Source organism: Patiria miniata, unplaced genomic scaffold (assembly GCF_015706575.1).
Source record: "Patiria miniata isolate m_02_andy unplaced genomic scaffold, ASM1570657v1 HiC_scaffold_20, whole genome shotgun sequence".
Classification (NCBI taxonomy): domain Eukaryota; kingdom Metazoa; phylum Echinodermata; class Asteroidea; order Valvatida; family Asterinidae; genus Patiria; species Patiria miniata.
Window position 1 is genome coordinate 5,857,081 of NW_024037059.1, and position 27,938 is coordinate 5,885,018.

Below are 27,938 nucleotides of genomic sequence, written 5' to 3' on the forward strand. Positions count from 1 at the left end.
CGCTAGTCAGAAGCCATAAACCCGTACATGCCAGGTAGCCAGGGATCACGCCAGAAGTCGTGATGCTAGCAACATTGGCAATGCTGCAAACCAGGAAAGTAGCCAAAATAAATCAGTATTTTAATTAAAAACTATTTTCTAATGAGCGTTTCCAACTCCTCAATCTCCTTTGGACACTCGACAGAGAGGATTTCAGGTCCGTCAGTCGTGACTAAAATGTCGTCCTCAATTCGGATGCCAATGCCTCGGTACTTGGCTGGCGCACTGGTGTCCGACTCAGGTATATACAGACCTGAAGCAAAGACAATATGTCAAATAATGAATTTCCCAGACCGTGTACAAATGCAATCTTTCTGGACTTCATTCTTAAATCTTTTGGCCCTGTGAACAAAAAATGTACCAGGCCTTTACAGTATTAAAAGCTCTGAAGATTTTGAATTGTAAATGATTATTTTTTATGACATACAACTCAGAATTAACTTAGTTATGACTAATAACTTGCACTCAAAAAACCATGACAAATCTTGCATTTTTAGGACTTGAATATATGTTGGGATTTAAGTGTTCCAACTAAACAAAAACTGTGACTTTAATTCTAATTTTGTATCAAGAGACACATGTTTGACAGAGATACAACTTTTAATTTTGTATAAACACTTTTATCTGAGTTTTTTTTAGAAAAACAATAAATACAAGCCTACAAAATGTGGAAACCTCCAGCATTCTAGCTCAGATATTTTAACCACCGAGCTTGTAAGCGTTGACAATTTGTCAAAACCCAATATCTGTCAAAACCAAAATTGGGCGAAACCCAGTGAAATAAGTACAAAAGCCAAGACTTTTTACCCGGTTCTATAGTGACCACCATGCCGTGTTGTAGTTGACTGCTGCGGGATACCCGCCCTGTGTCGTGTGTATCCATGCCCAGGTAATGACCCACGTGATGTGGACAGTATTGCTTGGTCATCTGTGGGTGAAAAACAAAATGTGATCATCAAAATTAAATATTTTTATCACATCTTTAAGTTCAATCGTGACTGCCGCATATATAATTTCTCACAAATAGATTTTTTGTGTCAATGAAGTACTCTGATTTGCAAAAGGCTACGTCACCGTTGTCACATCATCCATCGCTTACCTTAATGAGTTCCCATTCTGCAAGTTCTGGTGGCAAAACCCTCATTTCCTGCAAGCATTTACCCAACTCGGCCAGCATAAAGTGATACACTTGGTCTAGTGTCCCGCCTACTGTGCACATCTCAATGCAATCTTTCTGCACATCCAGGATGGCCTGGTACACTTCAGCCTGCGGCTCGGTGAACCGACCGTTCACCGGCCAAGTCCGGGTGATGTCGCTGGCGTAGCCGTGGCACTCGCAACCGGCATCCATGAGCACCAGTTCGGTGTCCAAAATCATCTGATTATTGCTGATGTAATGGAGGGTGTTGGCTCTGCTACCGCCCGCTATGACTGGCGGGTAGGCCAGGAACTCCGCCCCTCGGACGCGGCAGCTGTAGTCTAGCTTGGCGTACAGGATAGATTCGTTGACTCCTGGATGCGAGAAGGCCATTACGTCTTTGATGGCGTTGGCTGCAACAGATGCAGAGGTCCTCATTAAGTCTTGCTCTGAGGGGGATTTGATAACCCTCTGCGACTGTAGAACATTCTCCAGGATGTTAACAGGGTGTCCCCTGTTGCGGCACTGTTGAACAAACGTATCCTTCACTTCTTTATGGAGTGTGGCATTGGAGGGTTTGAAGACGTCGTACCATGCCACCAGCTCGCTCTTGCTGTTCGCAAGACTGTGCAGCTTCTCGCTCAAATCGCCAATCGGCTTGCATTCGTGGACGCCGAGAAACTGAAGGGCTCCCTCAGTGCCCGCCCTGGGACCATCCCAAAGCTCCCTCTCTGGATCTCGTTGCTGGACGAAGAGAGTTGCCTTGTGCTCTGGCAACGGCCTTCCTGGGATGCTCTCTAAAACCAAGGCACTATCTGGCTCCTGGAAGCCCGTCAGGTACAGGAAACTGGTGTTCTGTCTGAAGGGGTACGGTATATCATCAGTCATGTACTTCTTATCTGCGGCCAGGACAACCACCGCGTGATTACTACCACTGCTGCCACCACTGAATGACCGTCCTATGGCGGACATGAGAGCAGTGCGCCTGTCCATGTACTCTTGGCGTGTGACCTGTGGAGTGATTTCGTCGTCCTTCAGCAGGTGCTTGTGGGTGAAGGGAGTCGGTTGTCCAAGGTATCTCTTTGGAAGAGAGATGCCATCTTGTTGACTTAGACACCCTGTTAAAAACGTGAATTTACATGTTTTTGTTAACTGTCATCTATAAATAATTAAACTTAGGCCTAGGCTAGGCGTACTTGATTAAACTTTACTATCTTTCTTTGGACTTTCCACACATACAAATGTAGTGTACAAATGTAGTACAGGTACAATAATTATAACCATGGTAATTCATACATTATACTTTCCACTGAGTGTTTTAGTATAGCCCGTGTATATACAGTTGAACCAAACAAAACTTTGGCTTGGTGGTTTCACCGTAAGCTACTTGTGTACCGCCTATAATCTGACATCTGTTGTGCCTCTCCTGAAATTTTGGTAAAGATGTTTACCGTATTTTGTGCAGAAAAATCTACCATAGCTGTTCATCAATGTGTTGATTGTTCTAGGTTGATTCAAAGCAATGAAAAGCTTGGCAGCTCGACCAGGAAAAATTAAGTTAGCCATCTTAATCTTTACTTGCATGCATATCGCATATGATGTAGTCTCCGACTGGTCAAGCACGTGCACATTACACGTGTTTGTTTACAGGGTTGTTAGTCTTGGTTCAAGAAAAACACAGCACGGGAGAGGGCGCCCTTACAGATTTGCGGTGAAATGAAGAGCATCTGTCGCATTGTTTTGTTTCAACAATCACTCGTAAATTTAGCTTGCAACTCTCTCACCAGTCTTTTACACCTATTATTATCCTAAGAACAATTTGTCGAACAGGAATATATGTTCTTCCTTGAAATCAACCGTCAAGTGCTTTTCCTAACTCCACGCATGCAGCTCTCTGTGGGGACTTGTCAAGTCTAAATTACCCTTTCTTGGTTACCATGATGCATTGCGTTTGGCGCGAGACGTGAATTAAAGATGGCGACCGAAACAGACGACACATGACGGACGACAGGCAGGAGTGACAGCTGACAAGTAAATATTCAACTTTATGCAACAAAAAGTATTAATTTTTGTAATTGTCTTGTCTAGTAAATAATTTTGTTCAAGAATTTAAAACTAAAAAAAAAAAAATTGTAAAACAACAACAATTTTAACGCTGTTGATTTACTGACGTGACAAAATTTTGAATCAAAATTTAACATCACCATCATCATGCCATGATCAGTCACCGCCCCCCACAAGAGGGACCCATAACTACACAGTTCCGGCATATGCATGAGAGTTGGTCTTAGAAAATGGAAGCTAGGAAAATTTGAAAAGTATTCAAGAACATTTGAAAGCGATTTGCTAACAAACTTTTATGCCCTAGGGCCTATGGTTCAATGCTGCACTCCCCACTTGGAGTTGGAGTCTTAATTTACATTTTTTTCAAATTATTTGCAATGTTAAATTGGCATGACTAGCCTTTGCCTTTGTTTGAGGTAAACAAGGCTATTTATACTATTGTAATAGACATGTGGTATTAATAGTGGTGAAACAATTTTGCATTCCTTCTGTGACATAATTTGATGGATTGATGGAGTTAATACATGTAATACTAACTTTAGCCTCTACTGGCTCTAGTCTAAAGAAGTGTTCTCTTGTACGAATTGCCATTCACAGAATCTATTGTTCAACTATTGTTTGTGATTCACTTACTTTCTAGATAACATAATGAAGTCTGCTACAGTGGAAGGGAGATTCTCTCGCCAGCATTGCTCCAACAAAAGCCACAAATGTCACGCAGGGCAGACCAAACCTACTCTCCTCTTCAAGGGAAGCAAGAAACCCTCAGGTTTGGAGCCCAAGCACTGCTGCTTTTCTGCACTTCTTCAAGAGAAAGATGTAGACTTGGGTCCTGTTGATCAGAACTGGTTTGAAAAGGCAATTGGTGAGTTCATCAACGAGCAAAATGTTAATTTTGAAACTACCCCCTCCCAAATTGATATATTATTATATGTCTTTCTGATTTGAATCATTTTAAGGATTATATTAATTATCACTTGAAGTTGGTGTTTGTTTCCCATTTTTGAATCTAGATTTTTAATGATTAGGAATAACGATTATTTGAATTGGTATGATTACAATTTTAGGTGCAAAGGAACTGCCAGTCAAGGAATGCCAAGAAAACAGTGTATGTGAGTCAAACCCCCCAAAACTGGTTGGAGAGATTACAGAAACACCAGCAAGGCATCGTTGCAGAAATGACCAGGTAGTTACCACATTTGCTCTTGTTAAAAATTTGACCTCTTGTGTAAATTATAAATGTTTTTCTTTCTTCAGCCGTGTCATAGTGGATCTCTAAAATATTTTTACTCATCACATGATGATTTTACAACATTCTCACTCTAGAGGAACGAGCAAGTGTTTCAGATGTTGATTACTGACAAGGTCTGATCTTGAATAATAACAACGGCACATATAAAATGCTCCATGACCGAAATATTTTTAAAATGCTAATTTCTCAATTGACAGCAGCAAGCAGTGACACCCCAACTCCTCTTATCTCCTTGCCTCTTCACTCCTGACGAGCGACGGTCCGTCTCGCAGCAAACCAGGAAACAACAAGATGATGGCCAAACATCACTGTCTACTTCAAGGCATGCTCTTGGAACTGGTAAATTCTTGGGCTTAATAACTTTAACTGTTCTAAACGAGCTTCACCAAGAAGCAATGTAAAAAAAGAAAATGCCTGAAATTCACTTTTCTATGTCTTGTCAGCTTACAGAATTGGTTAATTTTGGCACAGCCATGTGACTATTCCATTTGCAGTTTTTAAAAGTTGACTGACATGTGACAAACATTCAACTGTTTTGCTGGCGTGTTTTTCAGTTTAAATGGGGAAGATTTGGGTGTACATGTACTATTCTAACAATATAAAGATTCTGGTGGAAAGCTCCAAAGAGTTTGAGACACTGACCTAAACAGCATTTTTATGTAGTATTTTGTTTGCTGTCTGTCCTACAGACATCAGTCCAGTAACTCCCAGCCTGATCCCAATAACTCCCAACCTGCCAGCGGAGAAGCGCAACCCAGCCAAATGGACCCCTGCCAAGCTGGATACCAGCCCCTCCTCCCAAGGCTTAGATCCCACCCAAGAGGAGCCTAGCCTGGGTGGATGGTTTCCCGTCCACAAACAGACCACGCCCACCTTTATGAAGCAGCTGTTTAAAACCCCGTCCACTGTCTCCAAGCTGGAGGACATCAGCTTCGCCACGCCTGGACAGTTTCTGGTGAGTTTTGGGTGAAGAAGTTTCCTATTTTGCTGATGTCGTTACGTTTCTTGGATCAGTGTCATAGAGCTTCCAAGCAGATAAAGTTGCACATTTCTGTTTTTGCAAAGTGGAAACCTGTATAACATATATATATCAGTCAGAAAGCAGTCATATGGACAGAAAGAAACAAACAACTCACAACTGTTTTAATCAGTACTGATATTCTATCACACAGTGTTCAGGGGACGCTGTTTAGCATACAAAACATACATTTGTGGATGAAGTACACCTAATAATTAACTTTTGTTTTAAAGTAACGCGAGTCTTATACATCGAGTATTGTACCTATATTTTTGTTGAATATTGTGTATGCACATAGCTGATTTCACAATACAGATAATATTGTGTAGCATCAGGCCAGTTACCACCATCAAAATGCCAATCCTTCATTCAAATAAAATTGAATGGAGGCAAATCAGTATTATTGCAATGGTTGCAAACCGTAGCCTTGATTTATTGATTCACCTCCATGCATTTAATTCTCTTCAGAGTACCCCTCTGCGGATGTCTGTCAGCCTGGGTGCAGACCTAGACGACTCCAATCTCTCATGGACCAGCTCCCTAGCTACACCTCAGGGATCCACCAAGAAGACCAACACCCTGACAGCATCAAACGTAGACGGGGAACTGGAATCTACAGTGAGTATGGCACGACACACTTCATGAATTTTGGATGTTACTTAAAATCACCAGATCTTCAAGAAATTGCGTAACACTTGTGGCATTTACCTGTTTGCCGAGCTTGACGGATTTAGCAGCATGTTAATGTGTAGAGCTGATTTCTTATTAGCGCATGTACTAAAAACGAAAAAATTCCATATTCATATGTTAAGAGAAACCAACCGAGTGCTAGCTCTGCATTCGAAACAGTCTTTGAAAAACAGATATATTACCGGAGAATGGTATTCCTGGGATTTTACACAGTTTTAATGAAACTGTGTTGTTCATTTTGTACTTAACTTTAGAGCATTTATTCTGCTTGGACTTGATAATTATTTATATAAGCAATGTTGAGGTCTTTAATGCAAAAACTAATGTGCCAATCAGGCATACATCATAGGTGAGTTTAAACTTCTATACTTAAATAACTTTTATGAGATTTAGTGTGTGTACAGGCTGAAATATTCAATAAACTAAGTCTACTGGCATTCCTGAGAATAAAATTTAAGTAGTTCATTCTGTATGCACATTATTCTTCCTGGTGCTGACATAAAGGTGCAACCATTTTTATCATACTTTTTACAGGTTATTGCAAAAGCTCTGTTCACAAGTGCCATGAAAACACCAGAGGAAGGTTTTCGACCTAGGAGGCTGACTGATCCCGACAGTCAATCCAGCACCATGCCCCTCCAAAGCCTGCACATGTCTTCCGCAGAGGAAGAAGAAGAGATTCTGGAGGACACGATAGAAAGCGACGATGCAGATAATGGTGCCAAGAGAGAGGACAAGAGAGTGGTGGATGCTGGGGATGCGATGCAACAGTCGGGAGGAAGGACAGGTCAGAATTGTCGGAGACTTAGTTGTGACATCTCAGACCTCTGCACTCCTGGAACTAAAGGCTTCTTAGCTAAGGAGATGGAGAGAGAACAAAGACTAGCAGATGAAGAGATCCATAATTCTGAGGGAAGAGATATGGCAGATGGTGCTCCTATAAAAGAGGGAGAGGAGGAGGTTGTAAAAACGAGGGAAGATAAACAAGATGAGGGTGGAGAAGCTACAGCTGAACAAGCATGCATTGCTCATCATAATATGCAAACTTTATCAACGGATGGCTTGACAAATGAACCTAGAAGCATTGAGGTGGATGAGAAAGGACAGTGCTTAAGTTCACTTATCTCAAACAAACTTCAGGATGACAACAATCAAAGACACAAACTTCCAACTTTGATTCCAGACGCAATACTCACAGAGGACAATCCAGAAATGGTTTCGTCAGTTGAACTAATGTTCAGATCTCAAGCACCAAAGCAAACCGGTGAGAGCTCCCAGACAGACAGTCAGAGGTCTTGGAAGAACCTCACTGCCAATGATTTGCAAGTCCTCGAGGCATCAGATAGGTCGGGTTTGGACCGAAGCCGCCTGGAGGACACCCTCGCATTCTTCTTCCTGACACCACCTCAGACAAGGAGCAGGCTTGCAAAGTTTAAACAGCAAAATCTTGCAAAGGATGGTTCTTCGGTACCCGATTCATCTCTTGGTGAAAAGAGAGAAGCAAACGTTGAAAGTCCTGCATTAACATCTCTTGAAGAACACAACAACCTTCAAATGCCAACAAGGACTGTTGATGAACTCATGGAAACACAAGACTCTGCACCAACAACGAGACACACTTCCGTGATAATAGTGAAGGAAGAAGATGGTTCCTTGAAGGAATTTGTTGAAGATTTGTCCGAATTATCAGCAGGCGTGAATTTCACAAACCCAGGTGTTGGTGAGAGCCTGTCTAGTCTTCATCCTGAAGAGGAGAAAAATGAAATGTGTGACACAATTAGTGAAAACGAAGGAGATAACACGATAGATGCTTGTGAAGATAAAGTAAAGATTTTAAACGTTCATTCTCCAGAAAACTCAGCTTACCCGTCATCACTGTCCGTACAAGTAGCAGAAACCATTTTGTCACCAAGCTTGCCAGTCCAGAATATTGCCGGCCTCACTCCTGTTAGGCAGGCACGGATATTGGTCTCGCCACCCAACATTAACAGTCCGGACATTTTCTCGCAGATCTCACCAAATTTTGCAGAAGCTCTGTGCACCATCACGGACCAGGTGTCTGAATCTCACCTTGCCCAGAGCGTGCTACCACCAGTGCCTGAAGAAAATGAACAGAGTTCCTCGAACAAACTTCCATCACAGAACCAGTCTAACAAAACATCTCTTTCATGCAAGTCTCCACTATTGCCAAAGAAGGATGATAGTAAACCACCTCCCTCGGATGACAACTCAAATCGCAGTATGCAAAACATGACTGTCTCTGAGTCAAAAGGGCATGGCCAACAGAATGTTCCAAAGAGTCCACATGAACAGGCCAGCCAACTGTTCAGAATGCAGCCCAAAGCCGCCACGACAAGAAAGTTCTTTTACCCATCTGCTGTCACAGCATTAACGAAGACTAACAAACCCAAGGCCATGCAGTGGGTAGCTGATGCTGTCCTTGTGAAGGCAGAGGAAAAGCAACAACAATCAGCTCCAGAAACTTTACCAGAGCCGAGACAGGAGACGTCGTCGCTTGGTAAAACAAACAACGAGGCCTCAGCTTCTATTGGACCAGGCAGCACTATTTACAGCAGCACTCCAGCTCCGAGAAATTCAGGTAAAAATGAAATTCACTCTTTGTGTAGTTGCAAAACCTATAGAGCTTAAATATCTCAAAATAAACTTAAACATCAGCTTATCACAGATAGATAGCAAATTTCAGTTTTGTTTTAAATAGACTTCAGATTTCAATCATTTCTAGCAAATCATCACTTAAATAGTTTGAAGACCCAAAATGACTGATGTGCAAATTCGCAATTATTCTTTTGAGTAATGATTTCAAGATGAAAAGACAAACTGTATGAGAATTATTCTCAACTAATTGGATATATAATGTGTTATTTAGATTCAGCTGATGTCAAAGTTTTCTTTGAAGGAAAATATTTTTTTGTAGTTGTAGCTTTCTGTCTATCATTGTTCTTCATTGGTGTAAATTTTTTAATATTATACATGTACCTGCAAAAATGTGTCACAATCCTGAAATTGAACCATATTTCAAAAATCAAAATGACTTACTTTTATATTTGAGCAACTTTTCATATCTTAAAAACCATATTAACTTGACAGTTACATCCTCATAATCCACTGAAAAATAAGCGAGTTTACCATGCTTATAATATGAATTTATATGTGTTTATCTTCAGCATTTGTCACGTTCACCAACTTTATCAAGTCTGAGAGAACTTCAGCATCTGGGACGTCCAATCCAACTCGGTTGACTCCGATAGACACCACTGCCCAGGCTCAACATAAACTGATGCCATCCTTCATGTCACACCAACAAGCAACTCAAGCCCGCAGCTTTCCTGCAGACAGCCGATCCAACTCAAGCAAAACCTCTGATGAGACCACACCCCTAAGCCGAAGGACAGTGGCTCCACGGAGCAACACAAGTTACTGTGGGATTAGACGAAGGGCCGGTGCCCATGGTTTACCAGCTCCTAAACGGTTGAAGACCACAATGGAAGATGACAAGGAGCCAAAACAAACTGGTGAAATGCTGAATTCTGTGAAACCTTCGCACAGACTTCCAGCAGACAAAACCATTCTTAGTTCTGGAAATCTAGGAATTAATGCATCGCAGAAAGAAACACTACAAGTCGAGGCTTCAAGTAAAATGACATCCTCACACTTTAAAGCCAAAGACTTAAGTAGATCAGAGCACAAACTTGACATTGGAGTTGGTAATGCTAAGGTCACCGATACCAAACTTTGTGCCACTTTAAAGCCGAACAGTGCCAAGCAATTAGCGACAACTCAAATGGATTTATCCTCAAGAACAAGTACAGAAGGAATTATACCAGCCTCGGTGAGTTTTGCCTCTGCTAGTGGGAAACCAATCAACATATTGGATTCTGCCTTGGAGAAAGCAAAGAAGCTGTGGTCTGAATCTGAAGAAGAAAGAATTCCAGATTCTGTTGGTTTTACATCAGCAAGCGGTAAAGCTATTCAGGTATCGGACTCCGCCCTCAAGAAGGCTACAGCTTTGCTGGATGAAGCTGATGGAGAGCAGAGTATTCATCCGACAGCTGCTCTCCCTGCTCCTACCAAAGATGTGCCATGTGTTGAAGAAATTACAAATATACCACAATCCAGTAGAAAAGGTGTCAAGGCTCCTGACTGTGCCCCACAAAAAGCCGTGGATAATCAAAGAGAACAAATCGTATCCATAGATTCTGCCTCTGTTAGCACAGGAACAGTTCCAGATGTGAATTTTACTTGGACAGTAGTCCCTAGCGTGGCTAGCATGAAGTCAAATCAGGTGTCTGAGTCTGCCCTGAGTGATGCTAAACCCCACTCGAAAGATGAACATGGAGGTGCGTTCTTAGATGTTGATCCTCTGAATGAGGCACAAACCGGCCCAATGCAAGAATTAAAACGGCCTGCGGCAGAAAATATGAAAGGTGCTAATCCAGTCAAGCCAACATTTGTAAGGAATGACATTTCTTATTCTAGCCAACACCAAGATGGTAAAACGGAAAAAGTTCATGGAGGAACTACCAATAGCATCCCTGATGTGTTTTCAGACAGTGGCATACAAAAAGCAAAGACGCTTCAAAGTGAGCAGGTGCCATCTTTCAGTGGATTTGCCTCTGCAAGTGGGAAAGCCATTGCCATCCCTGAATCTGCCTTGCAAAAAGCCCAAAAGATGTTTGATGACGCAGAAAGTGATATACAGCCTACCGTTGGATTTGCTTCCGCTGCAGGTAGACCCATTCAAATATCGGAGTCAGACTTGAAGAAAGCAAGAGCCCTACTGGACGATTGGGAAGAAACCAGCCTTCCCACTTCCAAGGCACAATCTCATCTTCAAAATCCACAAGGACGGGATCAGGACAAAAAGAAAATCAGTGAGAGCTCTGCTGTATTAGCCAGCCGAAACTCAGTACAACAGCGGCAAACAAAGCTTCAAACAACCAACCAAAATCTTCCAAAGGGGTTCAGACCATTTAAGGCCCCAGCAAGAGTCCAGACTGCAGCCACACAGAAGATCCCAGTGAAAGGCATCACCCAAGTTGGACGCTTAGGAAACCCACTAAAAGTTGAAGCAGCAACAAGTGATCACACTGTGCCCCTTGCGATAAGTCCCAAGCGCTTGCAGAGTATCCCAGAATCTCGTGTTCTGGAATTTTCCCCAGAACCTCTAACAGAAACAAAAATGACAGTGGCTGAGGGCATGGAATTTGAAGAGGAGTTTCTAAGTGCCAGCCAGGATCAGAGGGAAATTGAGGCTGCTGAAGAGATGGAGTCTGCGTATGCCTTCATGCAGGCTGAAAATGACAGCTTTTCTCAATTTGAAGACTTCACCATCAACAAGTTGGACCCTAGTAACAGCATCAAGAGCCCAGGTTGTCCTGTTGGGAACGAGAATTCAGTGGTAACTGAACGGAAAGCTGAGAAGTCCGAGAATCTGAAATCTGAGATTGTTGCTGATGAACAGCGCGTCAGTGGACTGTCAGGGTTACACTCGATCCCACCAAGCCAAGCTTCATCTCAGGCCTTGGATGCGTTGGACAAAGCTTTTGTCCAATCCCAGAGCTCAGAAACGGGGGACGGGGAGACTAGAGGAGCGTTTCAGGCTGATAATCACCAAGCGGAGGACTTAATTAAATCACAGCATCAGTCTAACAGCAAAGTTGCAGTAGCTGTCTCTGAAAACACAGCCGTCAACTCTTCAAAATCTTCTCTGCCTGTAGTCGACTGTCCTTTTGTGGGGTTTCAAACTGCAAGTGGAACCAAAGTTACTTTATCAGAAGAAGCTTTGCAGAAAGCAAAGAAGTTGTTAGACACAGTCGCAGATATCAATACTGAGAATGGCATACCTGTCGAGCCAAAAAGAACTTGCAGAACATCTGGAAAGATTGTTAACCGAAATACAAAGAAAAATTCCACAGCAGATCAGATTGTTTCAGGTTTTCAAACTGCAGGTGGGAACACGTTGCCGGTGTCTAGAGAGTCTTTAGATCATGCCAAAAAGTTGATTTCTGAAACTGCAGAGCAGTTTGATCAGCAACCAAAGAATGATGAAACACCACCAGTTACTTGCTCTCAGCTGAATGTACAAAGTACTGCAGCTAAAGAGAGCAAAGGCCAATCTGCATTTTCAAGTCATGCAAACAATCACATGACAGCAAACGTCACACCTGCTTTTTCTGGATTTCAAACTGCAGGAGGTAGGAATGTTTCAATATCCGAGGAAGCTCTGAAGAGGGCCAGAAATTTGTTTTCTGAGGAGGAGAATATTGATTCCCATTTGCAAACTGGAAATATGCAACCACTTGAAAGTATTTGCACTGAAAATCAAGAGGTTCTGGCTGGATGCATCCATCGGCAAACAACAGATAATGTCAGTGTCATGGATCAGCCTGATGGTGCTGTTTATGACAGAGGCCAAACAAGCAAAAGTACAAGTAGCAGCTCGGACGTTTCTCTAAAAAGACCAAGTTGTGTCCTAGAAAAATCTGAAGAGGAAGCCAGGAACCAGGAGTTCAGGATACATACTGTCAAAGCAGGTGGAGATGCCCAGCCACGCGGCTTCACAACTGCCAGTGGCAATAAAGTGGCAATATCACAAGAGTCTTTACAGCAAGCCAAAATGTTTCTCGAAGATCCACAGGAGGGATTTGCTGCAGAGGAAGTTACCTCAACAACTCCAAGAACCTTAGGGAGAGGACCATTATGTCAAGGCTTTTCAACAGCAAGTGGCAACAAGGTGTCTGTCTCAGAAGCTGCCCTCAAGAGAGCAAAGAAGCTTTGGCAAGACTCAGATGATGGTTTGGGAGTGCCAGTTGTCTTCGACAAGGAGTCCTCAAGCCCTGACTGTAAAAGAAGACGGATAGACAGGGAGCCTGATATAGCCACCCCCATTGGGTTCCAAACTGCCAGTGGAACTAAAGTCTCCATTTCAGAGGCCTCTTTACAGAAAACCAAACACCTGCTGGATGATTCTCCAGAGTGTTCTAACTCGGCTCCCAAAGCTTCAGCTGGATTCCAGACAGCTAGTGGAAATAAGGTCTCTGTGTCTGCCAAGTCTCTCGCAAATGCTCAGAGATTGCTTGCAGATGCCGAGTCTGCTCCTGAACATGTATCAAGGAAGCTAAGGAAGCCTCCGATGGGTTTTTCAACAGCAAGTGGAGCCCAGGTTGCTGTTTCTGGAGCTGCTCTGGAAAGAGCTAGGAGACTCTTCCAAGAATCTGACGATAACTTGAGAGTGTCAGACTCAGTGGCAGATCAGACTATTTCCAAAGCTCATCCGCATGCAGGAGGCGACAATACTGATGCAGTTGTTCCAGATTTTGGAGGCAGAGCAAGCAACAGGCGCACCACACTTTCTCAAAATCTCAAGACAAAGGGTAAGCCAACAAGAAATCCAAAGATTGTCACATTTAAAGATGGAATTTTAGAAACTGAACTGTTTGTACAAAGGTCCTCATACAGAATAGTTATCATTAGTCATGTTTGATTGTCTCCGTAGTGTATAAATGTATTTTACAACCGTTAAACTGCAAATCAGTAGTTATCCCAGAAGCTCACGTTTCCCTTTTCTGGAAAAGTGAACAATTTCAATATTATCAGAAAAGGAATCAGATTTTGATTATGTTCAGTTGTTTACTTGTATAATTTAATGAGATGTCCCTTATTGTTCATTGGTCATGTATCAATCATCGTTTGCATCGATTTGCAAAAGGCCACATTTTATTGTTAGATTTCAACATTGAATTGATCAAAGAGAATAATTGAACTGGTAAAATTGGGGTGAACTAAAATGTGTCTTTTTTTCAAGTGAGAGTAAATCACATGTTTATATCATTCTGCAGTTGCTGTTAACATGTCCAGCTTCCACCAGGGACCTTTGGCAAAACCACAGATGACATCTGCCACAAAGCAAAGGTATGTTTCACTTCTTACATTTTTGAATTGTTTACTAAAAATAATACAAGGATGATGAAGGATAAGAGAAGTTGTTTTATCCCAAGTTGATAATGGCTATTAGGTTTATCCTTTGTTTACCTCATGGTGGTAGTGCTTGTAGGTCAGTCTTCGTAGGTAATAGTTGTGTTATCTTATTCACTCTTATGTCATAGGCTTCTATTCACATGACCAAACTGGTTGCATACTGTAGTTGATTCAGCTTGTTGAATGATTGTTGCTTTGTTGATGTGGCGCAATACACGAGCTACATATACGCGCACGTTCGTAACTTCTATCTGCTATCTCGCTCTTAGCATTCAATAAATAGGCCCTCTTCCTCATATTCTTCTGATATCGGAGACTTAAAGCAAATCGCTGTCAGAGATTAGCATGATCCATCCAGGTAGATTAAGAACTAACAGGTCAAGATTTAGCTGTGATGAGGTGAGCTATCGTCTCAAGTTGTCAAGATTTATTGCAAATTTATGTTCTGCCAGTTCAGTTCAATAATACGTTGTTGTTAGTTGCTGCTGTTAGTGTTTAATTTTGAATCAACGTTTTATGTTTGGAATGTATTTAGGCTTACAAGTAATTCCAAATTAGAGGTATTGAAAATCAAACATGGATTGGATTTTATTCAAGTAGAATCAAATATTGATTAGATTTCATGTAAATATTATCATTGCAAATTATGTTCAGTAAGCGAGTTCAGTACTTAAGATAGCATTTTTTATCCTGAAAAGTTATGAGATGAATATTTAGTATGTATATGTAGTGTTCAGATTTTTCAGGGTATACTATGAGCATTTATTGTTCTTAATGTCAAAAATACTAGCATTTCCCTGATAGTAAATCAGATTTCATTTCTAGCAGGTTCTGCCTTCAAACGTTCATTTCATTACATAAGGACCTTCTCTTACAGATCATGGGCTCCATTCCCTCGACAAGGAAGTGTTACATCACGTAAACCACCAACTGCTTTCCAGCCCCCCTACCAAACAGCACAAGACCAAACCCCTCAGTCTAGACCCAGGCCAGGCAGGCCACAAGGAGGCCTACAGGTTGTACCTGAGACGGCTATCCCACTTCTGCCACCAAAACTGGGAACACCCTTGTTGGGCGATATCAGGCAAGATGGTGCACAACCAAACAAGAGAGCATTGACATCTAGTAAGGATGATCTACAGGCTAGTGGCCCTGCGCCAAAAAGGGCTAGACTTGAGGTGGGCGTGGAGAGGGAGTCTGTTCCATCGTTGGATGGAAAGACAACAAATACCTTGAGCTCTCAGGAACAGGAGACAAGCTTGCCTGTTGGAGGATGGGAACAGGCAAGGCGGAAGCAAGCTTCAAGGATCCTGGGCAAAAAGGTACGGTTGCCAGAACTCTGATAAGTCAGTAATTTTTTTTTTTAGTGAGAATGACCTTTAACAACGAAATTAATTAAAACATGAATGCTGTGATTGAAGCAGGTGCATTATTTATAATGTCCACCTGTGCAAGTCTGCTTTACCCCTTGTCAGCATTAGAGGGGATGTTGGTGATTTGATGACCCAGGTTTCCATTCACTGTACCCCATGACATTGAATATCATTGCATATCTGATTAGTGTCTAGCATCAAAGCGTACTGCATTTTTTTTTATCACTGAGGACGCATTTGTGTATGGAGCCCTAAATTTTTCCTTTCTTTGAAACGCTGGCTGTTTTGAAGATATAAAGTTTCTTATAGTGCGGAAGTAGAATGGGACAATTGGTATTGGGCATTGATGAAATGTGAATATGTAAACAAAGTTTAATGTGATTTTAATTGTCAATTTTGCCATTGCACTAGACCCAAGTATTCAAACCACAACCGGGCAAGCTGTTCACCAAGAGACTGCATGAGCCTAGAGTGCCTCTGTGGGAACTAGTTAATGGCCAGCCACCTCAGCAGCACTCCAGTAGTGAGGTGAGAGGTTTTTTTAATGTTTTGTCAAAATTCATCTTCAATTCAGTTAAAATCAATTAGGTCATTGATTGTTTATTTAAATATCCACAACAAATCCAGCCAAATTATGGATGTTTGTTGGGGTCAGTGTCATAAGTGGCTAATTTGGAGTAATGGTAGAAATTATTTACTTAACAAAACCAGGTTACCTGCTAAAAATGTCAAGCAATGTGTGTGACTTGTGACTAGTTCTTAGCTGATTTTTGTTAAGGACATAAATTTGCCCGGAAAATTATTTTCTGCGAAGAAACTGTTTAGCCATCTGGCCTCTGTGCTTGTTAACCTCAATTTTTTTCCTGTTTCCTATCTACAGGCATGATATCTAATAAATCTTAAATCTCGCCTTGTTGAAACTTCGTTTAATTTCCAAAATATGCTATTATGAGTATAGAAAGTATCAAACATCATTGCATCTTTTCAAATTTAAGACTTGTTATTGATTAACAATCACATCCCTGTGTCTAGTTGGTGGATAGTGGAGTTCTCCTGAGCACCCTGACAGTGACGTCATCCACGGCAGAAGCCTTCAGGTTCTCCCTCAGGGATCACTACAGTCCTGAGGCTCTAGAGACCAGTGAAGGCTTGGTGCTTGGTGATGGGGGCAGGCTGGTACCCGACGATGCAGGCACGGCAGGCAAGGAGGAATTTTTTAAGTGAGTGTCCACCTCAGAGGATGATACTTGACACTCAAAGTTCTTGGAGAAGATTGGTTTGCATTGGCTTGAGCTGTCACTGAAAGACCCTTGCGGTACAAAATCTGACTGAGCATTTCCATTTTTGTTCAGAGTAAAAGTTTTGTGCGTCTTAGGCCAAAAAAAAAAAAAAATCGGTCTCTGGTCAGCGCGCACGTCGATTTTAATCATGCGCGTCGATCTTTTTTTTTCTTCAAAATGTTCTGCGGTAGCTCCAACAGCGCCCTCTATTTCCGCACCTCCTCAATTTGTTTTACCAAAGAGCACCAAGGAGAGGGAAATTGCACCAAGGAAAATGATCGAAAGCACCAAGGCAAATTATGGAGGACACCAATGTACATGAGGACACCAAAAAAGCAAAATAGTACCCCACCTTGTCTGTACAATCCAAGCTTGAAGAAGAAAAAAAAAGCCAAAAAAAAAAAAAAAAAAAGCCGCGTCGCTGCGTCAATTTCGGAACTTTGGTCTGACCAGAGACCAAATATTTTTTGTTGTTGGCCTTATCGGATTGCTAGTTAGAATTTCTGCATGTTTTGTAATGAAGTTTTGCTTCTGTCTTTCCACAGTGCTTTGCTGGATACCCCCGGTGTGGATCCAAAGCTCTTGACGAGCGGCTGGGTCAACAACCACTACCGCTGGATTGTATGGAAACTAGCTGCCATGGAACGAGCGTACCCACCACATTTGGCTGGAAGGTAGGACCTCTAAAAAAATCCTGTCCTTCTTACAGTACTTTACAACAACAAAAACCAAATTCTTGACTTGAGTATATTCTATGAATCACTTTTTCATTTTTTTGTTAAAAATTTGTGACAGGTTGCTTACACCTAATTGGGTCCTGCTTCAGCTGAAGTACAGGTACGACAGAGAGATAGACCACGCCCAACGCTCTGCCCTCAAGAAGATCTTGGAACGGGATGATGCACCTTCTAGGAGGATGGTCCTATGTGTGGCTGGTGTCCACCTTGAAGAGACGAGTACAGGGGTAATGGCAAATCAGGAGGGCACCAGTGCAAAGGAAAATGAAAGGGTAAAAATGGCTGCATCTGAATAATTTGGCAGTGGCAAGCAACAATACTTACGTCTATGCGGCTTAATCCATGATTCATAGATGCATGTGTTATTACCAGTCTTAGCCAAGTAATTTGGATGCAGCCTATTTTTCAGAAGACAGCCCAATTTAAAAAGCATGCAACTTTTGTATTAAATTTGATCACACAAGCTACATGGAATTTTAGGGCTTTGAACAATGCAGTTACAACAGTGTTCCATTTCCTTTGCAAGGTTCACTGGAATCTCTTGCAAAATTTTATGGAGGAGCTTGACATCACTTCATTCTTAATTACAAATGTTGACTTACAAATGTGGACTTACAAATAAGTAATTTGTTTAGAAGTTATTAATTGAATCAGTGTTTTAGCTTGGTATTTTCTATTGGTTACAAGAGTTGTTGATTCAATTCCTGTGTACAATAGTAAAAAGCAGATACTGCTGTAATATCGAATTTGAAATCGGACATGTGAAATCATGCTGGTAGTATTAAGGAATACTTAAGTTGTTTTTGGTAACAAAGTTGTTTCCTTTGCTGTTTTTCCTCCTGAAGATCTCCAGCTCTCCTGTCCCTACCCTTGAGTTGACAGACAGCTGGTATTCTATCAGGACAGTCATTGATAAACCTCTAGCAGGACTTGTACATGCAGGCAAGATAAACGTGGGTCAGAAGCTATGCATCTATGGCGCAGAACTAGTGGGATCACAGGATGCCTGTTCACCACTAGAGGTAGGTAATTTCCCTCTCATTCCGACCAGATGTAAAATTACCGGTCCATCAATTTCCAAAGTGGAAACTCATTTGCTTTTAAAATTTGCCCTGTCATTTCAAATTGCTGTTTAAGAGTTGGTTGAAACAAAATTATCCCTACCCTGAAATAATACTGAATGATTACTTAGTAAGTAACTCTTTGATAAAAAAAGTCGCTGATCAATAATAATATGACTGCAGCATCTACCAGTTTGTTATTTTGTATAGCTCATCTGATCATTCTGTACTCCTGTATAATTGTGTTGCCATCCTTTGGCAGGCCTTGTAATATCTATGTAAGATTCCAACATTAGGTGTTGCCCTTCACCGACGTATAAACACTGTATACTCAGTGTGTTAACCCCCGAGTAAAAGGGAGAAAAAAATCACTCGGGTGGGACTCGAACCCACGACATCCTGCTTTCTAGTGCAGACATCTTTACTGCTCGATCACCGAGCTTGCCGGGATCAGCTCGCTGGTTCGAATCTGATGTAGCAGCGGGTACCCCAATGAAACTATTCACAATATGTAACTTGCGTCGGGTTGATGTAAATTCAATATTTAGGTTTTGCCCTTCATGTAAGACTTGTTCAAAACACGACACTACTTGTGCAGCATGCAAACCTGACAACTTTAAAACTGCTGCTGCATTGACTTTTAATCAGATCAGCTAACCCCAACAAGCTTGGCGGTTGAATGGTTAAGGTATTAGCACTAGTAAGTAAGCAAGAGGTGTTTGGTTCAAGTCCCACCAGAGCAACTTTTTTTTAAAGCTCAGTATACAGTACACGTTACATTGGTAAAGTGTAGAACCCAATCGTAACCCTAACTCCCTAGGGGGTGTGCAAAATCGTATTGAATTTGGAGGATTCAGGACTGTTAGGGTTAATTAATGTTAAGATTAACAAGTTACTTCTGCAGCATAACTGTCTTAAGTTTGTTTTTAATGCCAGGTGCCTGCAAGCCTTAGATTGAAGATATCCGCCAATGCTACCCGCCGGGCTCGTTACGATGCCCGTCTGGGTCTCCAGCGTCGCCCTCAACCCTTCCCTCTCTCGCTGGCCTCACTCTACCCTGAAGGTGGGCCAGTCGGCTGTGTGGATGTGGTGGTCATCAGAAGCTATCCCATGCAGGTACTGTCTTATGTTGGATTAAAACAAAATAGCTAAAACATTCCTGGAAGTGGCTAGCCAGACAGTCAATAAATGTGTCAGTTTTACTACGTAGAAACCCCTGAAAAAGTGGCTTTCCAAAGGTGCAGAAACTTTGAAGTTTACCCATTCTGAACATTTTACAGGTTGTCACATTTGGTCATAAAACCAAAATTTTTTTAATCATAGTATTGTATTTGCCCATCCCCCCCCCCAAAGTACATGAGCACCAACGTTTTACCAAACTTAAATGAATATTGACCGTTGTCATTTTAATTTTTTGCCTTGCGTCAGTTGAATTATTGCCTTACATGATGCGTCCGACTGTCCAAAAAGGGGTGAAATTTAATACTACCCATTCTTCTCTGTGTCTTTTTGCTAGATATCGATAAACAGGAAAAAATATTCCCAGTCTACATATACAGCTTTATTTAATAATTTTTAGTAATAATTTCTAGTAATAAAAACTGGCACTGCAGCTCGGGAGCCTGAAAAATGCAGAAAGACAACAAAATGTTCAGTTTCAGGCTTGGGTGGATAACCCAGGAATGATGTTTCCAGGGAAAATCTTTTGCTATCAGTCGGTCTCACAATTCCTTCTCTTCAGCTGACATGATCAGGATCAATATTCAGTTGTTTTTACAGCTTTTTAAAAGTTTTTTCCCTCCTGACTGTTTCCAGTTCATGGAGAAGCACAGCGAGGGAGGCTGTACCTTCAGAGGCAGACGGGCCGAGGAGAAGGAGGCGGCAAGGTTTGCTCAGGAGAAACAGAAGAGGATGGAGAGGCTGTACAATCAGATACATAAGGAGAATCAGGAAAAGGAAAACAAGAAAGGTATCCCATGGATTTAATTCTTGAACACAAGTGTGAACAAATACTGGCTTGATCTTCTTGGAGATGGTCACTAGCGGGGTTGTTACCAATTCATCACAAGTCCGCAAATTAACCACAAGTCAGTTAGTATGATTATTATTATTATTATTAATTATTTCTGGTAATGAAAACCAAGGATTCCTCAAAAGCGCCCTAGGCACTGTAGCTCGCAAGCCTGAAGAAACCTGTGGAGAAGAGACAATGAGAAGAAGTTACAGTTTGAGAGGTGGGAGGAAAAGCCCAGAAGACTATTCTGGGGAAAATCCACAGAATCAGGCAGGGACTGAAAACCCAATCCACATATTGGCCCAGGCCGGATTCGACTCCCTATCAAGTCAAGTGCAAAGCTCTTCAAGTGAACTGTGGCATAGGTTTCCCTTTTTATTCACATATTCCAGTACTTGTGACTTGTGAATTGACTTGTTACTGAGTTATGATCGACTTGTGATTGACTTGTGATGGACTTATGATGGACTTGTGAACTTACTTGTGACTGACCTATGATTGACTTGTGATTGACTTGTGATTGAAATGTGATTGATATTTGGCTGATTTGTGATTGACGTACGATTGATTTGATTGCAGTTCTGATGCTTAGCACAAACACATTTTCCGAGCGCAGAAAGTGTTGAATAATAAAAACATATCCAACAGCATTGAAAAGAACTAGAAAGATATTTGGACTAGCTAGATGACAACGAATAAAACTTACTTGTGATTGACTTGTGATTGACGTGTGATTGACTTACGATTGACTTATGATTGACTTATGATTGACTTTTTGTTCCTGTTCTTGTTGCCAGTGAATCCTAGTAGACGGTCCTCCTCAGCTCAGAAGCTTACAGCAAAAGAAGTTGGGAAACTCCAGACGGGACAGGAGCTGTATGAGGCACTCAATAATGCCATGGACCCAGGAGCTATCGAGGTAAAACAAGATTTAAGGCGGAGATTCTTCAGTGGGAAGTTGTCATATTTAGCCTGCAGGATTCAGGGAGGCTTCGATGTATTTTGTGTGATGCTTGTTGCCTATTGGGTGATTCTGCGTGGTTGGCACAGAGACGGGTTTTTGCATCCAAAGTGTGACTTACTGCAGCAAGTGACTTCTGTTACAGATACCATTCTGTTAATTACAATATTCAAAGTTAAGATTTTTCATACATTTCAAAAACCCATCATCAACTGACACTAGTTGTACACTCTAAAGATTGCGTTCTGCTTTATTCAATAAAAGGGCAGCAGTCAGCTGCGGCCAGCCAGACCCGGCAAGGTCAGCGGTTAAGACGTCTGTAAAAGTTACATTTCAAAGGGCCTAACCTAGTCTTTAATTTTACATCCCCTTGATGCAATTTCCATTGACAAAATCAAATAATAACATGTATTGTTTGTTTGCAGACATTGCTATCAGAGAGACAGATGTCCCAGTTGAATGACTACCAGCGCTGTCTGCATGAGAAGAAGCAGGCAGACTTACAGGGGCAGTTCAAACGGGCCATGGAGGACAAACAGCAGGTACCTTAACATCTTAATTGTACTAACTAATATTGTTGTCTGGTAGTGTGCTGTTGGACATCAAGTGATAACTTCAATGCGTTACTAGAGGTATTTGTAAATCTTGTCAATAGTTGTTTTTATGCTGCTTTAAACATTGTATGGTGCTTTAATGTAATACATTGGGCAGAGAAATGTAATACATTGGAGAGAGTTGTATTTGAATCGGTCACAAGTCAATCACAAGTCAATCACAAGTCAATTACAAGTCAATCACATGTCCATCATAAGTCCATCACAAGTCCGTCACAAGTCCATCACAAGTCAATCACTAGTCCATCACAAGTCCATCACAAGTCCATCACAAGTCCATCACAAGTCCATCACAAGTCCATCACAAGTCCATCACAAGTCCATCACAAGTCCATCACAAGTCCATCACAAGTCCATCACAAGTCAATCACATGTCAATTACAAGTCAATCACATGTCAATTACAAGTCAATCACATGTCAATTACAAGTCAATCACAAGTCCATCACAAGTCAATTACAAGTCAATCACATGTCAATTACAAGTCAATCACAAGTCCATCACAAGTCCATCACAAGTCAGTCACAAGTCAATCACATGTCCATCACAGTCCATCGCAAGTCCATCGCAAGTCAGTCACAAGTCAGTCACAAGTCCATCACAAGTCAGTCACATGTCAATTACAAGTCAATCATAACTCCATCACAAGTCCATCACAAGTCATCCAGTCCTTAGTCAACTCACAAGCTATTTAAGTGAACTGTGACAAAGGTATTCCTTGTCATTGTTCATCTCTTGTTACTTCTGACCTGACTTGTGAACTGACTTGTGAACTGACTTGCGAACTGACTTCTGTGAATTGACTTGTGATTGACTCAATTTCAACTCTGACAACGGGTCATTGGTTCACTAAATATCGACTGATCAACGGCTGGATTTCTGTCCTCGTATGGATCTCAACAGTTTGATGAAATACACCCGCAATCCCACTTCCATATTATGTCAGACTTTCCAAGATATCTTTCTCTTAGCACAAATCTCTCAACTGTAGAGTATTCAGCACAACTAATCACCCTGCCAACATTGAACTCGTGACAGGAGAACCAACTCCAGAGAAACGTGACGCCTCTGTTGAGGCTGAGAGTGGCCGATTACCTCGGCAAGCCCGAGTCAGGAACGGACACCTATCAGCTGACTGTCTGGAGACCCACTGATGATGTCCTGCAGCTACTCAGTGAAGGCAAACGACTGAAGATCTTCAACCTCAGCACCTCAGCAGGAAGGTAAGTTTAAGTATTGCATTCTTTGGTCATCATTTGCCTGTATTTATAGATCTTGTTTTTGCCTTGATAACCCTTACTCTGTTGGATTCAACAAATGTCCTACTTTGCTTTCATTTAGCAGGGTTCCCTAGTCAACACCAGTTTGCCTGTGTTGACTGCTGATTCAAATTTGATACAGCAGCAAGAATGCAATTGATATCTTATATAATGAACTTTGCTGGGTGACCCTGGCATGCTAGGCAGTCAGGTGGTTAAGACACTAGCAAGCCGGGGGTCATAGGTCACAGTCCTACCCAAGCAAACTCGTCAAGCTTCTCTCATCTCTCGGATGGCACTGAGCTTACAGTGCTTTTCAATTTTTAAATGGGAAAAACCCAATTAAAATAAAGCAATGAATCTCCTTAACCCTGTCCACCTGTTAGATTCTGTGTGGGATCTAGCACCATCCAGCTAGCCTCAACCCGCGCCACCCGCTACCAGATCATGCCGTTCCCTAATCCCTCGGCCACTGGCAGGTCCTTCTATCAACCCAGGGACGTGCTGAGATTCACTGAGGCTCATCAGGCTGGGTTCCAGCCAGCGTATGGTGAAGTGGACGTGGTTGGGGTTGTGGTCACCATCCAGGGAGCTGCCACCAGCCCAGGCATGAGGTGAGAGGGAGCAAATGAATCAACCATTTTCTGTTTCATCATTGTGTCACCTTTTTTCCTGGATCTCTTCGTTAAATCTACTTCATGTAGTGGACTCCAGGCTTTACTACACCCTTACCACCAAAATTTTTAGTTATTTTATTTCTTTCTCGTAATGAAACCAAGGATTCCTCAAAAGTACCCTAAGCACTGTAGCTCGAAAGCCTGAAAAAAAACCTGTAGAGAGAAGACAATGAGAAGAAATTACAGTTTTAGAGGTGGGAGGAAAAGCCCAGAGGAATATTCTGAGGAAAACCCACGGAATCAGGTAGGGACTGAAAACCCAGTCCACATATTGGCCCGGGTGGGATTCGAACCCGGGTCACAGCGGTGGAAGGCTGTGAAAATGTAAAACATAACTGTCATTGACAGACACTTCAGAGACTTTTCACAATTTGTGCACTCCGCACCGTTCACTGACGTGAACAAGTGCATGTCTGTGATGTGTCTCTTCAGTAGGTCATTCAGCAGAGTCTACCGTTCTGCTTTTCTAACATTGACTATCTTATTTTTTTCAGCTCCAGTCAGATAGTTTACCTCAGCGATGCCGAGGGAAACTTTATCGCCATCAAGTTTTGGGGTGGCCTACAGGTGAGTCCCATACGTATTATGCAATTCAATCAAAAGCTGTACGTTTGTCAGTCAGTTGGTAATTAATTTTATCCATTTGGTTCGTCATTCAGCAAATCAGTGCCAGTATTAATCAAAATTAAATTGAACCCCACTAGGCATTGTTCATTAACAGCTTGGTCTGTTATACTGTTGCATTTATAATATTTCACACAAACAGATGTGTAATGATGAACTTTAATAAAGACCTAATTCTGTGACGTCAGTTTTGCTGAGTGTTTTTAGTTTAGTTTTTAAAATTACCAGCGACTTTGATTTGACAACTGGCTTGAATCCCGATTCTGTAGAATGCCATGGTCCAGTGGTTACGGTGTTTGACTCATGTATGAAGGTGCGTGGGTTCGAACCCTGCCAGGAACATGGTGTTTGTGCCCTTGGGCCAGACACTTAACTACAATTGCCTCTCCACCCAGGAGTATGAATGGGTACCTGTGAGGGTAGAGGACCGAATGTGCGCTGATATTGGCTGCTGCATGGTCTCATGGCCTGATGAATGGGGGAATAATCGTAAAGCGTGATGTTGATACGATGGAAAGCGCTATATAAGCATTACAATTTGTTTTGATTTTATTTGTTTCTTTTCTTCAAGGCCCACTGCATGGAGACCCTGGTCAAGCCAGGAGCTGTGATTGCCACTGCCAGTCTCCAGTGGAGGTCCAACAGTGCCTCAAGTTCCATACCTTGCCTGCACGCTACAGACACAACCTCCGTTACCCAAAGCCCTAAGGCTGAACATCTCAGAGCTGCTTTGCAACACCTGCAGAACCAGATTAAGGTAGAAAAAATATCAAGATATTTTTGTTTTCTACAAAGCTTTAAGGAGCAGCATGAAACATTCGAGTGGGGAAAGAATTTGCATTTGAATACATTTTGATATCAATCAGTGCAAAGTGCTTTATGTGGTTGTCGCTATTTTCGAAATCATCGGTAATCACTAGTTTATTTGTTGCTTTTCTGTTTTACAAAAACAATTTCACATTTGATCGTTCCATTCACAGAATCCCAAGGCTTTTTCACAGAGTATGGAACCATTTGCAGTGGAAATGATTCATAAGCAGTTGCGACACCCCACACCCATGACACCGAGACCAGAAAATGGTCCATTTGGCATGTCACCATGGTCTGACAGCAGACCCACCAGGGGTAGTGCAACACCAAGTGTAACCTCTGAAATGGGCCACTCGTCTTTCGGTGGGACTGTTCCCTCTTTTAATCCGAATCCAAATCATCAAAGCTTTCCCTCTCCCGCCCCAGCAAATTGGACAAATCAGTTAAGACCAAATGCAGCTTCCACACCTCGCCTTCTGATGACACCTAGAAGTTTAGTAGCCTCCACGCCAGGAGGTAGAACACCACTTGGTGTAGTCTCCACTCCAGTCATGACTCCCAATGACAAGAGGAAACTCGATGTAAGCAGGCGGTACGATCTCCTGTCCAGGGTGCCCTCCCCACCCCCTCTGTCTCCACTCCCCACCCCCTTGACAAACAGGGCGACGCGCAGCTTCAGGCTACCGTCAAGCAGGAGATCTCTCCCTAGGCAGGGATTGAGTTATGGATCGAATCTTCATTATACACCAGTGTTAAAAGGTCAAGGGTCAGGGGTCAAGTGCGACAGTTTGCGTAACCAAGGTCATAGGACTCTTGAATCGGAAGGATGTGCTGTCACAGAGTCAGTTCAGTCTTCAGAAGACATCAAGTCGGCTGCTTTCACCACACCTGCAAAGGACACTGAGAGACATCTTGATGCAACATGCAAGCCGGAGAATTCTCCAGAGGAGGACATGACACCAAGTCAGCGGCAGATACAAGAAGTACTGGGGATGTCTTACAAGAGCCTTGGAGAGATTGACTTGGAGTGGACCCAGCAGGTGGATCCCCCACCCTCTCCAGAACCTGCCATCACTGACGGTCAGAGTTCCCAAGCAAGCCCAGACTTCTCCTATGATACTCCAAGTCAGTCTTCTACTGTCAAGGAGGAGGTATCCTCAGCTCCTACATCAAAATCACCTACAGGCTCTAACATGATTAAAGATAATGATACAAAACTGGTGGAAGAAAAGCCTGTAGTTATGTCCAAAGTTGACAAGAGTGATGGTCGGAGTAACAAGCCATTGACCAGTAAGAAAAACCTCGGCCGCAGAAGCCGAAGGGGACTTGTTGGAAGAGATACCTCCGTGGTGACACCTGGTGCGTCTAGTCGTCAGGATTCGTCACAGAAACAAAAACTAATGAGTGATCGAGAAGATCAGAAAGCCAAAGGCAGGGATAACCAGACGAATGAGCAGCAGGCATCAGAGGAAACTGACATGAAAGGAAAAGAAAAGCCCACGGATGTTGAAGGAGACAAGAATCTATTAAAGGATGAGCGAGAAGCTTCCAAAGATGCAGTTGAGGTTGGTGGTAAGGACTTTCGACAGGATAAACTAGCTTTGAGTGATGATACCACCACAGAGCAGCAGGTACCTCCCAAACAAGTGTCTGGACAGAAGAAGAGGCGGGCACGGTCAAGAGCTGATCTCTCCATCTTGGAGCAGAGCAGCCTTCTGGGCAGTGAGTCGGGCGAGCCCACAAGAAGGCTCACTCGCTCTTCCAGTAGAAGGCCAACTGTGGAAAAATAGTAAGACATTCCCTCTGTGAACCTACATTTCTGGCAAAGTCATTTTCATGGGATCACGAATCAGCCGTACAATAATGGTACGTGTATTTGGTGCTACCTAGTATTTGTTCTATCTGTTAATGGAAATTTACATAAACGGATGGCAATAATTTAGAATATTTTAAATAATGCCTAATTTCTCATGTTTGGCTGCTTTTTCATTTTCTTTTTTTGCATGGAGTATATACAGTATACAGGATATACAGTGAACGCATTTAATTTCTAGCGAAACTATTCAGTATTAATTTAAACCCATCTTTAAAGAGAAATATAAAATTCTTAAGTTTTGTCCTTAAATTTGTTCACATTTTACTCATTTTTTGTGTATTCAACTAAATGCATTAATGCTGCGCAAGAAGCTTTTATTATGATATTTCATTGTGAATAGCAAAATTAACTCATTTTAATTAAAGTTCATAGTTCAACAGACCTTACTTTTTCATTGTTCCATTTTTTGCAATGCTATTAAACCAGTCATTAAAAGCAATGGCAGGAAAACAGA

At 42.1% G+C, this 27,938-nt stretch overlaps 2 protein-coding genes across 6 annotated transcripts; one reads left to right on the forward strand and one right to left on the reverse strand.

Annotated features, from left to right (window-relative positions):
* LOC119727781 (xaa-Pro aminopeptidase 3-like) lies at positions 1-3,180 on the reverse strand. Of its 3 annotated transcripts, none has more exons than XM_038199846.1 (4): positions 3,054-3,180; positions 1,139-2,295; positions 847-967; positions 1-292 (listed from the first exon to the last, which is right to left on the reverse strand). In XM_038199846.1, the coding sequence occupies exons 1-4, from the start codon at positions 3,061-3,063 to the stop codon at positions 132-134; spliced, it is 1,449 nt and encodes a 482-aa protein (XP_038055774.1). In that variant the 5' UTR covers positions 3,064-3,180; the 3' UTR covers positions 1-131. The 3 variants fall into 3 exon arrangements, with proteins under 3 accessions (XP_038055774.1, XP_038055773.1, XP_038055771.1); XM_038199845.1 differs by lacking the exon at positions 3,054-3,180 and adding an exon at positions 2,880-3,003; XM_038199843.1 differs by lacking the exon at positions 3,054-3,180 and adding an exon at positions 2,629-2,837.
* Positions 3,075-27,938, forward strand: LOC119727780. 3 transcript variants are annotated; one of them, XM_038199840.1, is made up of 24 exons: positions 3,075-3,208; positions 3,882-4,106; positions 4,309-4,427; positions 4,691-4,832; positions 5,183-5,448; positions 5,980-6,129; positions 6,736-8,800; positions 9,387-13,595; positions 14,061-14,133; positions 15,077-15,521; positions 15,984-16,100; positions 16,605-16,792; positions 17,398-17,526; positions 17,648-17,861; positions 18,435-18,611; positions 19,587-19,766; positions 20,466-20,619; positions 21,462-21,583; positions 22,051-22,167; positions 23,277-23,461; positions 23,884-24,111; positions 24,669-24,741; positions 25,370-25,555; positions 25,779-27,938. In XM_038199840.1, exons 2-24 carry the CDS (start codon positions 3,890-3,892, stop codon positions 27,396-27,398), a joined length of 11,376 nt encoding a protein of 3,791 aa, XP_038055768.1. In that variant the 5' UTR covers positions 3,075-3,208; positions 3,882-3,889; the 3' UTR covers positions 27,399-27,938. The 3 variants fall into 3 exon arrangements, with proteins under 3 accessions (XP_038055768.1, XP_038055770.1, XP_038055769.1); XM_038199842.1 differs by having other exon boundaries at positions 4,694-4,832; XM_038199841.1 differs by having other exon boundaries at positions 3,165-3,236.